We start from the raw sequence: 13660 nt of genomic DNA on the forward strand, positions 1-13660 counted from the left end.
GCTTTCTCCCCAACCTCTGCTGGAGTCGCCCCCCTGGCCCACACTTCCCAGAGTGAGAGAAGTTCACAGATAAGGCAGTTCATGTGAGAGGGAGATTGGCCCTGCCAGTGGTCAAGCCCATGCCCCCAGGCCCAAGAAGGGCAGTGACTCGCAACACCAAGCCTCCCCCTTCCAGACAAGACAGAGAACAGAGACAGACAGACAGACAGAGCGTGGGAGGGAGGCACTCCTACGGTTTGCATTGCTGCTTCCCTTCTCCCCTGGCTCTTGCTCCCCCGGCCCTCGCAGGTCCACTCTATCCCCCCTCCCATCTCCCAGGCCCTAATACAATTCAGATCCTTGACAGCTAAAAAAACAACAAAACAAAAGGAAAAGAACAAAACCACCCTCACGCCACACCCTTCGCATCCTTCTCCACCCGCTGCCGTGGCCCAAAGGGGAAATCCTGACTCCCAAAAAGGTTCTGCAACTTTTGCCTCCTGGTGGAGCTGAGACCTAGCAGGAGCTGGGCCTATTATTTCCCTGTGATCTCTATAACATCGTCGTCTTTGTCCTCGTCATTAGAGCTGCATCCCACCTCTGGGACCTCCTGCGATTCAAACTGAGGCACCTGGGACCGAAGGAGGCCCCCAGCCGGGTAGCCCGAGTGAGGGGACATGTAGCCAGGGTAGGCAGACGCCATGCTCCTGGGAAGGCTGCTAGGCAAGACGGGGGCTGGGAAAGGAGCAAACATCCTGGGCTCGGGCAGGAGTGACTGCGTGAAGGGAAGCGAGTAATTGGGTAGCACCCCCGTCAGAGAAGGGTTTAGCATGAATGAGGGGACGCTGGCGGTGGCTGAGGTAGCAGCAGAAGAGCTGGCGGTGCCGGCTGTCAGCAGAGGATCAGTAGTCACAGGGAACACCAGATGAGGGTCTGGGAGTAAATTGGGCAGCTGGTAATAAGAGGAGCCAGTGCCCATGTACAAGGAGTTTCCTGGTTGGGAGGCAAATGGATGGGTTAGGTTGTGGTTTAAAGAGACAGGAGGCATGGCGAACCCACCAGAGACGGGGTACCCGTGTTCGTACGGCTGCACAGACGATGGCAATTGGCGCTTCTTCTGCTGCCTGCGGGCTTGCTCCTCCGGAGCCGATGGCGAGGTTGACTTGCGCTTGTTGCCCCGTAAGTCCAACACCGAGTGAGCATCGACGTGCTGGCTGGTGGCCGGCAGGGCTGAAGACACTGAGGGAGCCATGCAGTGAACCCCCACACGCTGCTCAGCTCCTCGGGCTGCTAAGCCGGGCGCGCTGTCCATGCGGGCAGGGTGGCCTTGTGCTGCGTTAGTGCTGGGAGAGCTGTGCCGGGACTCCCGGGCAGCCGCTGCCTCTGCGTACTGTTGCAGCTCGCTGATGATCTCGGGGCTGTCAGGGGATATGGGCCGAGTGAGCTCCTCCGCGCTGGGGAGCTGCGGTGATGAGGCACTGTGTCTGCCATTGCTTGTGGACTCCACTGAAGAGCTCTGGGAGCCTGGAAACAAGGAGATGGAGCAGGTGAGAAAGACAACCTTGGAGAAAAACCTGGGGGCCAAGAGGCAAGAGTGGCAAGGAAGGTGGGGATATCATGGGGAGATTGTGGGGTCAACTCTGAACACAGGCATGACAGAATGCAGCCAGAGAACACCACCCTGGACACTTCGGTAGGAAAGCATGCGAGCAAGCCCTGCACGGTGCTCACAAGGCCCTACCTGCAGCAGCTGTCCGACGGTCTTCATTGCCCTTTGGCTTCCCAGTGGTCCGGATAGCAAAAATCCGCCCGTCACTGGTCCGGATATACGTCCCTGGAACAGAGGTCGAACAACTTCATTCAGGGTTTTCAGTCTCAGCTTAGGACCCTGGATCCATGAGGCTGCCCGAGCAGGAACAGGACAGCAGTGCTGCATAAGGCCAGCCCACAAATCATACAGGGAGATCAGCGGGGGGCTTCTGCCCCCTTCCTCCCTTCCACCCTTTCAGCTTTCCCTAGGTTGGAGCTCACTCCCTCCCAATGTGCTGCTGGTTGGAAATGTGGAACTTCATGCTTGGGACTAAGTTTGCTCTGGGAGCACCAGGAAGTGTTTGGTTGCCCCAGTACATGCAGTGGCCGTTGTGAGAACAAGACGCCCAGCCACAAACTTCAATAGCTCCTCTCAGAGGCAGGGGCAGCCACAACCGGCGGGACCAGCCACAGCTGCAACAGTCCTGAAGCATCAGCTACAACAGCACACCCAAAGCATGGGCTGCACCAGAGCCACTGCAAAGTCCAGATCTCCTCCCCTTCTTGTTTCTTTTCCTCTCAAGGGACTGATCCATACTTTTACATGTTTTTCTTTGCTAATTACCATTGGCTAAGACCCTATCCATAAGTCTTATCAAGACAGAGAGACTTACCTTTTGTCCCTCGGATGATGTGGATGCTCTCGCCAGCACTGATTCTTGCCTGTACATCAGTGGATGTGTTTGTACCCGGAATCACAATATCTGGCAGTAAGGGAAGAAACAGAATGGTGTCTGTGAAATTACACGCCAGCCACAGTCAGGACCAGGGAGGTACAGCACTGAACTCCTTTGCTTGCACTGGAGTTCTCTCTCCTATGCACTGTGCTAGAAGCAAGCCCTGGGTTTATTTCTGAGCAGCATGGGAAGGCAGCAGAGGTTCCAAGGAAGCAAAACACATGCTGCTCTGGCAGAGCATCTCCCCTATCCCAACAAGGACAACTGGCGACAGCACTGCAGGCCCTCTCAGGGCAAGTTCACTCCCAGCAACCCACCAGGCCCATGCCCCTTGCACACCTGCAGGGAAAGTCCTCCAGGTACAGGAGAACCACTCAAATGGAGAGAGGCTGTATCAGTGGCTCTGAGGCCCATCTGCCCACAGTCCCTGTGAACATCAACAACTCACTCTGCACCACAACTGAACTCACCGTGAGCATCAGCAACTCACCTGTAGTGGTGACAATCTTCTGCACAAAGACACCAGCTCGCTGTAGATAGTTGATGGGGAAGTTGACAGCGGAGTTGGAACTTGAGGTTGATCCCACACCTCCCATGGGGACATGCCGGGGCATCATAGGAATAGGGGTGGATTGAACTGGGCGGACGCTTGCCACCGGCTTGTCCTCACCCTTGAGGGCTGGTCGCCTAGTGAGAGAGGAGGGAGGAAAATATTGTGCCCCCACTGACAGGGCTAAGCGTCCTCTGCCCCCTCATTTCATGACTACAGCACGGGAAGAAGGGGAAGAGGCAGGTACTCACCAGTTCCTCTGGCTAAAGGCAGGGATGCTCGTCAGACTCTGGTCACTGGCTGGGTAATACTGTGCGTAGGACGGCCGGGTGTAGGGGACGGATGCTCGCTTTTCCTCCTCATAGCTCTTCTTGGCTGCTTTCTTCTCTGCCTTGGTCAGCTTGTGCTCCTTCCGGTCGATCAGCAGTGACTCATGCTGAAAAGGCTCCTGCAACCCCACGGCACCGCGGGTTTGACACCAACACACCACAAGAGGGAACCAGCATGCCCCGAACGGCAGCCACCCAGTCCCTGCATCAGCGCTGTCCCCATCCCAGGCTGGAGCTGGGAAGATGGAAGTCGTGAGGTAGAGCTGGTCATGGCAAAGCACGTGTGGGGCAACGCTGTGGATGTGACCGTGGCTCAGCTTGAGGAGTGACAGAGTCAGCAGAGCCATCTCTCACCAATGCTAAGCCTGCCCAGCCAAGGCCACCGCTTACCACGAGCACACAGCAAAACACACAAGCCAAAGGCCAGGCTAAGAGTGCAAGCACGGAGCTTGCCAAGAAGTCACACAGCCACGAGAGCCCCAGGGCACTCAGTCACAGGTCCACTCTGCAGCACCACCCTACCAGTGAAACTCTTCACAACACGGGCAAGTGCTGGCTGGCCCAGCTTTGTTTTAAAGCCACCCCAGGAAGACAGTTGGCACCAAGCTGGGATATGCCACTGCCACCATCCCACCCAGCACCAAGTTGAAGAAAGGGGTGCCCTACTACCTGCCCCCCAAATCTGTTCAGGACAGAGGTGGCTCTAAATGCGTGGAAGATATTGCAGGGAAAGGCAGGGCTCTTAGGGCCCTCTCTAGAGTACTTTGTTACCTATTCCCACCAGCACACAAATGCATCATTCTTGCCACCATGTCTCCATTGCACAGCCAGACCCCTCCAGACCCGCTCCTGCCTCTCCAGTGCTGTGCCAGCAAGGAAGCAGGTTGGTCTTACCTTGGTGATGAGGTGAGGATACTTGAGACAGGCTAACTGTAGAACAGACTCCTTCATCTTGCTTGGATTGAGGGAGAGCTGAGCAGGGTCGGATTCCTCTTCCACAAAATGCAGCAGGTTCTCCACCTCTCGTCGGGTGAAGTTCAGCACTGGGTTCAGATCATCCACCACCCGATCTGGAAAAGAGAAGGAATGGAGTGAGTAGAGAAGGGAAGAGATAGGTACTGCTGCCTACTGCCCTTCCTACAGTCCTGTCCTAATAGAGCTTCCTCCTTGCAATCTGCATGATCCTCAGAAGCCTTCTGTAAATGTCAGGGCAGGGAGAAAAAAAATCATCAGCCAAGTTCAGAGATGAGCCTGTTTCACCAAGTCAGGCTGACAAAGGCCTTATGCTCCAGACTGCACAGCAACGCAGTGCAGGTCACAGAGCTCCTGGCATGCAGGAACATGAAGCTAATTACGGATGATGTCCCATCTCATATCGCAAGGCTGAAAACATATAAACCCTGGGACAGAACTGTAGTCACATCAGTATGTGCCCTCCCACAAATCCCACCAAAAAGGCTCAAGTTAATAACCAGGTGCTGAAATTTACAGAACTGTTGAGTCAAAAGCTCAGAAAAGCAGCCTTGTCCCTTGTTTGCAAAGGCCTGAAAGTTTTCCTTGGATGTTCCTTCATGCTCATGGGGCAAATGGGAGCACATGGAGAGAACATCTATACCTAGGACTCTCCTGGGAGGCAGGCCAGCTGCTAGGGGACTCCACCTTGAGTGCAAGACAGCATACTGAACCGATCATGCTGGGCTGCTGCCTGTGGAGTTGGGTTTTGTGACAGAGAAGGACACAGGCAGCAAAATTCTTTTTGGGTCACCACAATCCACAGCTGCACGCTCTACGAGAGCAGCTCAACAGCTGGCACAAGCCAGCACAAAAGATAATTTTGGTACAAGGGCAGGTCAGAACTGGAATGAATTAATTATTCTTGGCTCTTAGGTAAGCACTATCAGTCAAAGGCATCAATATGTATTTTAATTTCACTATTTTCCCTCTCTTGCTGCTGAAGAAATGGAGGTAGAGAGCTATTTAATAAGTAATGCCCAGTTTAAGACAAGTAATGCCCAGGCACAGGGGAAAACAGGATGATCACCCCCCAAGGCCCCAGTTCGTTGTAGCAGCCAGGAGGGTAGCAGCAAAGGTAAATGGCACCACTTTGGACTGGCAGCACAACCCTGTTGCATGATGCTGGCTCTACAACCCCTGCTACTCTGCCATGATTTCTTATAGGATATCATGTCACTGCCAACTCATAAACATCTAACATAGCCCTAGAATAGTGTCTCCGTCACTTCTTTGGCTGTCTGGTTTTCAACCTTCAAAAAAGAAATTACGAAAACCACAGACACAGAACTTAAAGGAACTAAAAGGAGGGAAAGGCAAGAGTGGAGCACCATGTCAGTCCACACTTACCTGACATGCCCTGCTTGGAGATCTGACGGTCATAGATCTTCTTCTCAAGGGTGTAATCGGAAACCAGTCTGTAAATGTGGCATGGCTTCTTCTGCCCATAGCGGTACACTCGGCACACGGCCTGGGCATCATGGCATGGGTTCCAAGAAGCATCAAACACCACCACTCTGTTTGCTCCAATGAGGTTGACACCCAAACACCCAGCACTGGAAATTAAAGGCAAATTTCAAATTGCTGCCTTGGCCAATTTTCAAAGCTTCTAGGCAGGGACAATTATCAGCCAAGAATCCATGAAGTGTCTATGCAAAGTTCCCTCCAGTCATACAGGCAACTTCAAATCTACGTTTGGTTTCCAAGACTGTTGTTAAGTTGTTGCAGAGGACTAAGGCTAAAATCCTACACCTCAGGGAATTCAGAAACAGATGGCACTATCATCCCAGAGAGTCTTGAGAGCATGCTATGAAGGAAGTTAAGAACTGAAAACCCATATGCATACAGAACATCAGTGTGAGTCCTCCACTGTGCCTTTCTGCTCCAGCCAACTCACCGTGTGGACAAAAGGAACAGCCAAACAGAGGTGTTGCTGGGATCATTGAATTGGTTAATCAGTCGTTCCCTTTCTGAGGCAGAGGTGCTGCCATCCAGTCCTGGGAAGGAAATTAAAGACATGTTTAAAAGCTCTGTATGTTTCAGAGAATCCCATCAGAACAAACCCCCTCCCCAAACACTGAGCTTTGTAACTGGCTCACAACCAATTCTGGGTCTTTCTCAAGTCATGCACTCCAGGACTGCAACTGGACCACTCTGTACCTTTAATTTGCCCAGCCAGGCAGGTGCAATGCAGCCAGCCAGGTTGGGATTTGTTCAACTGAAAAATCAAACAAAACATTACCCAAGCTTGGCAAGGCCAGGACTGGGAGTGCTACAACACACCTAGCCCGTTAAGGCTTTGTATTAGGCAAGATGGATAGCAATCAAGAAGAGCAGGAACAAAGGCCTCACGTATGCTGGAAGCTCAAGGAACCAAGAGAAAGCAAAATTGTTAAAGCCTTTGGCAAAACCCCATAGACTGGATCTGAGTAAAGAGTACTGCTCTAAAGGAGTGCAGTGGGATGTCGTGTCTCTGTTCCTGCTGCAGCAGCTTGCTGCTGTCAGCTGTGCAAAAATCAGGAACACCATATCCACCACTCTTCTCGGTCCTGGCCTGTAAAGTAGCCACACAAAGCAACAACCCATGCCAGAATAAGATTTAAAGCTGGGGAAGAGGGGAGGAGAAATTCACAGCCTCGAGCTAGTGAAAGCATTCCACAGTGATTCTGGTTTGGGAAGCAAGATCTAGAAAATAGCCAAACAGGAAGCAAAAAGTATCTTTTACAACTTAAAAAAAGCACTAGTGCATAAGTGAGATGTTAAAGGTGTCTAACATCTTCTAAGTAAGACATCAAAAAGAGCATTCAGAAATGATCAGTTAGTTGCTATCATACTGACATTGTCTTTCCAAACAACTGAAGTAAGAACAATCTGAAAGAGACTTCATCAGAAGAATGCTTCAGAAGAGCATTTTCACACCCAGGGACAATTATAAGACGATGGTGGGTGACTTTCAGGAATTAGTCCGTCACAGAGGCCCAAACAGTGTCCCACCAAAAGAGAGGAGGATTGGTTGCACTCACTGTAATAGTTGATGTTTCGGACCCAGTTGTGAACTCCTCCATCTGAGCCTGGAGGACTTGGCATTGGTCTCTTTGCCAAAAACTCTTCAATGACAGATAAGGTGGACAAGCTCTGGCTGGAAAACCAAGATCTCTGTTCAGGAGAAAGCCCCCACAGCAGCAAAAGTGGAGTATCAGAATTCTTCCCCAACCATGACAGTGTTGACGGTTGTCAAACCCTGTTTGTGGCAGCACACCTCTCACTAGTAAACTTGATATTGGCAGAAGTATAAAATCCGTGGAGGAAAACCAGGATCTAACACAACAATGGAGAAAAGGGGAACTTGCCACACCATTCACCCTGTGTAACAACCTCCTACTACCAGGAGGGGTCCAACTGCTCCAGCATTTAGGCACTGTAGGATCAGCTGTTGATACTTTGCTTACCTGAAGACCAAGATCTTGTCTCCAAGCTTCACACTTTCCTCAATTAGGTGGAACAGTAACACCATCTTGGGTGAGTTCTCCAAGACTCCCGTCTGGTAATCACATAAGATGTCTTTCGCCTACCAAGAAATGGGAGACTATTACAGGTGGAGTTGCCCATTCCCTGTTTAGTTCAACAATTTTGTCTCAAGGTGAGAGAAATAAGTCATTGCAGAGTTGTTGTATACATCCAGTTGGTTGAGGTGACAATGTTACTCCCAACTACTGCTGCTACCGCCCATTCCTGAAGCTGCAAATGAGAAACTTCTTGGAGTATGGATGAATGAGCATCCTCTTAACCTCTCCTGACTCTATCTGAAGACCTCTCCTCCAGACCACTAGATTTACCACCATCTTATCTAGATTAAACTTCACTCTAACACCTTTTTTTTCAGAATAACAAAGTCCACAGCCTTTTTGGTCAGATGAAAACAACGGTATAAAAGAGTGCTGCCTGCACTCCTGCTCCATGAGAATCCCAAAACCCTTACCCAGCACCATGCAGATATGCTTATCAAGATGCTCTGTGGTAGAGAAAATCCAAGAGAAATTCCCAGCTCTTAAACAGAAGAGTATTTTCTTTGCTGTACTTCAGAAAACTGCCCTAACAAAAAGAGGTACAGTCTTTCAGAGTAAGTATTTAGTCTATGTTTATCTTAACTCTCCAAATGAAGAGTTTTCCAGCAGTGGTACTCACCCACTCGTAAGTAACGACCTGATTTGCTCTCTCCTGAAAAGGGTTGAAGCCAACGCTCTGGAGGAACTTGCTATTGGTAGCTTCTCCAACTGGTGACGCCAAAGCATTACTCTCTGTTTTGACTTTAATTCCCTGAGGCTGGCAGCGGGAATTAGTACTTGCTGTGCCAAGGTCATCCACATCCAAATCCTGCTCATTTGCCAGATTCTCCTTTTGCAGAGCTTCATACAACACATCTGGATGGTTCCAGATCTGAAGGGATAAGAAAAGAAAGTGGTTAAGCCTGCGTTGGCCTGCTGCTCGCCAATGATTGTGGACTGAAAGCCCTCACAGCTATTCAAAGGAAAGAACTAATGCTTCAATCATATCCTCACCATTCCCACATGGAACTGTAAGGCACTGCAGAGAAAACCAGACTGCATTAAGGTAGTGAAAACATGACTCTGCCGTGACACAAGGTATAAACCATCTTAACCAAGGCTCTCCTGACTTTAAAACTGACAAATTCTTTCCTTAGGAACAAACCAGAAGGCCACTGTGCACCCCACACAGCACAAACACAGAGGAAGCCACTCATTTGCATTGCAGCAGGTAAATGGTTAAGGTATCAGCCCAGTACTCGTTCAGCTGATGGCTACAGGTTTCTTGCACAAATTTGAAAAAGACATTTAACATCCCTGCACCCCAGTTCTAGAAGTGGGAATAACAATTCTGCTGGGCCACTGCAGGGTATTCTGGGGAGAGAAGACGTGCCTGGCCAACCACACTTTTACCTCCTATTTTGACACATATTCTTGCCTTTCCCTTACATACTAGAATATTTCTTTGCATCTCCTGTCAAAACCTACCTTACAACAGACACAAAAAGCTTTGAGTGGGTTCAGTCCCAGCCAGCCACTGTTGCCTGCATCTCGGAACCGGTTCATGAACTCCGTATAAAGGGCCCGTTGGATCTTTGATAGACGTACCAAAATGACGTGTTCTTCCTTAGATGGGAGCTGCACCTTCAGCACATTGTGGCCTCGCCTGTGGAGGAAATAAAGAGAGAGAGATAGACACAGGGAAGGGAATTTCACTATCTGATCTCTCTATGACTGCCTGTAGGGTAAAATTTTGACTTCTTGCCCACCTGGCAGCAGGGAGAAAGACCTCTAGTTGCATGCTTCTCTAATGCACGACACTTCTGAGATATTCTCCCTGCAGCCAAATACCAACTGTAAGCACAATTACAGAAATCTCAAATGTTACTACCTTCTAGCGCAGGTCACAGTGTTAAAAGTGTGACAAAAGTCCTGTTTTCCATGGCAGCTGAAAAACAGAAATAAGACCTAAGGTCTCTTTTTAGCTCTGCCAATGACTAAGACACTCCATCTAAATCACTGGTCCAGCATCTTAGAACGCACATCTGAGAAACAAAGCTGATTTGTTTCCACAGTGGTGGAGACACCGTCACTTTTCATAACTGAGGGTTTGTGAAAAGCTTTCAGATCCTTAGGCACAGGATGTCAAAAAGTGCACATCCAAATTAACTACTAAGACATCAAATAAACCTGAGGTCACTTTGGTGTAGTTAGAGGTGTTGTTCACCATCATTAGAGTCTGCGGTACCAAAGTAAACCAACTTTACTTCTACCCCCAAGGCAAAACAGAGCCATAAGGACCACTTTGCAGTTGACAGATTGAACAAGACAGAGATTCTGAGAGAAATACGGAGTTGCTAACTTAAGAATCTCCTCTGTGGTCTTCTCTGTATGCTGCCACAAAGACAGATAAAGTACCTGTTTAAAACTCAAGCCTAAGAAGGGGGATTGATGGGCCAAGGTCATTTGTATGAAATTCAACAAGGCTCAGTGCCAGGTCCTGCACTTGGGTCACAACAACCCCATGCAACTCTACAGGTTTGGGGAAGAGTGGTTGGAAAGCTGCCTGGCAGAAAAGGACCTGAGGGTGTTAGTCGACAGCCAGCAGCATGCCCAGGTGGCCAAGAAGGCCAACAGCACCCAGGCTTATATCAGAAATAGTGTGGCCAGCAGGACTAGGGCAGTGATCGTCCCCCTGTACTTGGCACCGGTGAGGCTGTACCTTGAGTACTGTGTTCAGTTTTGGGCCCCTCACTACAAAACAGACACTGAGGTGCTGGAGTGAGTCCAGAGAAGGGCAACAAAGGTGGTGAAGGGCCTGGAGCACAAGTGTGATGGGGAGCAGTTGAGGGAGCTGGGGTTGTTTAGCCTGGAGAAAAGGAGGTTGAGGGGAGACCTGATCGCTCTCTACAACTACCTGAAAGGAGGTTGTAGTGACGTGTGGGTCGGTCTCTTCTCCCAAGTAACAAGCAACAGGACAAGAAGAAACGGCCTCAAGTTGTGCCAGGGGAGGTTTAGATTGGACATTAGGAAAAATTTCTTCACTTAAAGGGTTGTCGAGCACTGGAATAGGCTGCCCAGGGAAGTGGTTGAGTCACCATCCCTGGAAATATTTAAAAGGTGTGTAGACGTGGCATTTGGGGACATGGTTTAGCAGTGACTTGGCAGTGTTAGGTTAATGGTTGGACTTGATGATCTTAAGGGTCTTTTCCAACCTAAATGATTCTATGATTCTATAAGGCAGCAAGATTAGCTGTACTGCATTCACTCAGCAAACAAGCAGGCTAATTTGGGATGAAGGACCTGTTTGCATGGAATACACCATTAAGAACTCCTTGTGGACTCACCGCTGCACAAAGCCTTCCAGCAGGCTATGCAGGACATGACTGCGATACCTCATGAGACGGACATCTTGAGGGGTGCTGTCAATGCACTGCCCATTCAGGATAGGGCGCTCAAACATGTTGCTGAATTCCTGCCGTGAGCCTAGAAAGTCAGGTCGGACAAAGTCTACCATGCACCAATACTCAATGAGGTTGTTCTGGAGCGGGTAGCCAGTCAGCACCACCCGCCGGCGGGAGCGGATGTTCTTCAGGGCCTGCGAAGTGCTGGCATGGCAGTTCTTTATCCGGTGTCCCTCATCACAAATAACCACATCTGGGCCAGGACGAGACAAAGCTTTCTCAATCCCTGAGGACAAGGAATATTAAGTGCTAGTTAGAGATGAATGAGACAAAGTTCTGGTTTTATATGGTCACCAACTTCACAAAAAGAAAAAAGAGAGGTAGTTCTGAAAGACAAAAAACCCCAGTATTCATGGTGGCAAAGCGCAAGGCTGATTCAGGAAATAAAATGTGACTAGACACTAGCTCTGATTTAGCATAATGTGGTAATGACCAGACATGACTGTCCCTTGATTTATGCTCAGTGACTTGCATTGCATCAAGTTGGGTGTCCTGCATCAGATGTCTAATCACACAGACAAATCCCCAAGTTCAGTGCACTGACTTCCATGCTTACTTGCAGCTATTGCAAGAAATGACTCAACCAAAGCTTAACAACCTTCTCTCTCCAAAGACACAATCCCGTCCAGCAAAGCTTGATCATGTCACGGATGCTAAAAGCTAGTTATAGGTTGTTTCCCTGTGCTGCTAGAGTTGATACCCAGCTGGACAACAGGATCACACTCTCTCTCTTGAGGACTGGTCTCCCACCTTTCAGAAGCTCTTGCTGCCGGTCTTCCTCATCCAAGTCAATAATGACAGGGCCAGTTTGTTTCTTTGTTTTCTTCTTCCTGCCAGTGGCAAAGGACTTCTTCAGTGAGAGGAGACGGTACATCTCGTATCCCATCAGCAGCACACCACCTTCCATCACCCAGTCATTCACCACCTTTGCACGTGCAGCTGTCGTCCTGCAAAACAAACCAACCAACCAAATAAACTGTAAGCTTTCTCCCCAGTTTCAGTTTTAACCACTGAATTGGACTCTGCTGAGAAAAGAGACCTGTTCAATTAATTAAAGCACTTTCTTGCATCAAACCAGACAATGAAGTTTCTTTAGTAGACAATCTGGTACAGAGGAAAAGAAAAAAGCCTTTTATGTGCCACAGGTAGCAGGGTTGAGAATGACAAATCCTTACAGGAACTGAGCTGAGGAAGTTTGTCATGTACAAAAGCATATCAAACTTGAGAGTATTCTTTTTAAAGAGCTGTTGAGGAGACTGCCTCTGCAAAAAACATTTTCAGAACAAGCTGCTAATGTACATGGTTGTAATCATCTAGTTGTTTATCCCTTGTTGTTGTCTCTTCCAACACTAGTGACCCTCAATTATTCCTTCCCTGCTAGTCTGCTCAGAATTGGTTCAGTTCAAGACACTGTCCTCACTCAATCCTCCTAGAGCACACCAGATCCCATCCAATAGTAAGCACATGGCTGCAGTAGCATCAGCAGATTCAAAGTACATTCCACCCAGAAGGTGAAGACCTCAACAGAAAAGCTTACGAACATAGCTGACGAACTGAGAGTTCTCTAAGATTACTACACTGTCCTGATCCATGCAAGAAAAGTGACCAGAAAGAAGCAGAGATCCACAAGCCAAGAATAAACTCCACACCAGGCTGTAACTGCAATCACTGATCTCTCCTTTCTGGACAAGGAGGCTTTGTATAACTTGCCAGAATCGCTCAAGGACAACACAATTCACAGAAAGTCACAGTGTCAGGTAGAGGAATCACTAAGTGTGTGAAAAAATCTCAGGAAAAAAAAACCAACAACCCACATTTAAAATACAAGAGACACGTGTTACAGGGGGCACATGCCTCAGGAACCCCAGGACTCTGACAGGACTAGCAGTGTACCACCAGAAACAAACCATAGCACTTCTGCTCCTCTCTGCAGAAGTAGCTCTGTCTCTGGCACTGGGTTCCTGATCTCAGCATACATAGAAGAACAGAAAGGTGCCTCAGCAGCGTGAGAAGGAAGTACAAATGTTGAATTAAATAGACAGTAAATCTCTCAAAGGTACAAAAATTCTCCCCTCAAGACAGCGTCCACAACAAATGCAGAGTGGGAAAGATCTAGGAGTTGAGGGCACAGAATTAGCCCAAACTTGACAGTCTGCAACAGTAATTCTGCTAACAGTTCCATAAGATGCAGTCCAAGAGCTCAAAAGGGCTTTTACTGGCACCTACTTGTGTTCATCATTCAGGATGTGGACTTTGAAGGTGCGAGGCTGGATATCTTTGGAGTTATAATCAGCAG

At 49.0% G+C, this 13660-nt stretch overlaps 1 protein-coding gene across 1 annotated transcript in view; it reads right to left on the bottom strand.

The window, feature by feature from the left end:
* Positions 1-453: 453 nt before the first annotated feature.
* RAD54L2 (RAD54-like 2 (S. cerevisiae)) overlaps positions 454-13660 on the bottom strand; it is a 44321-nt gene continuing 31114 nt past the window's right edge. The window contains 15 exon segments of the mRNA XM_009706149.1: positions 454-1503; positions 1721-1813; positions 2403-2492; positions 2956-3152; positions 3267-3463; positions 4239-4414; positions 5706-5911; positions 6253-6352; positions 7379-7494; positions 7805-7923; positions 8541-8792; positions 9389-9566; positions 11248-11590; positions 12115-12311; positions 13591-13660. The exon segment at positions 13591-13660 is cut by the window's right edge and continues 7 nt beyond it. Coding sequence (XP_009704451.1) covers positions 515-1503; positions 1721-1813; positions 2403-2492; positions 2956-3152; positions 3267-3463; positions 4239-4414; positions 5706-5911; positions 6253-6352; positions 7379-7494; positions 7805-7923; positions 8541-8792; positions 9389-9566; positions 11248-11590; positions 12115-12311; positions 13591-13660 — 3323 coding nt within the window. The 3' untranslated portion in view covers positions 454-514.

This window comes from Cariama cristata, unplaced genomic scaffold, assembly GCF_000690535.1.
Source record: "Cariama cristata isolate BGI_N322 unplaced genomic scaffold, ASM69053v1 scaffold18318, whole genome shotgun sequence".
Taxonomy (NCBI): Eukaryota; Metazoa; Chordata; class Aves; order Cariamiformes; family Cariamidae; genus Cariama; species Cariama cristata.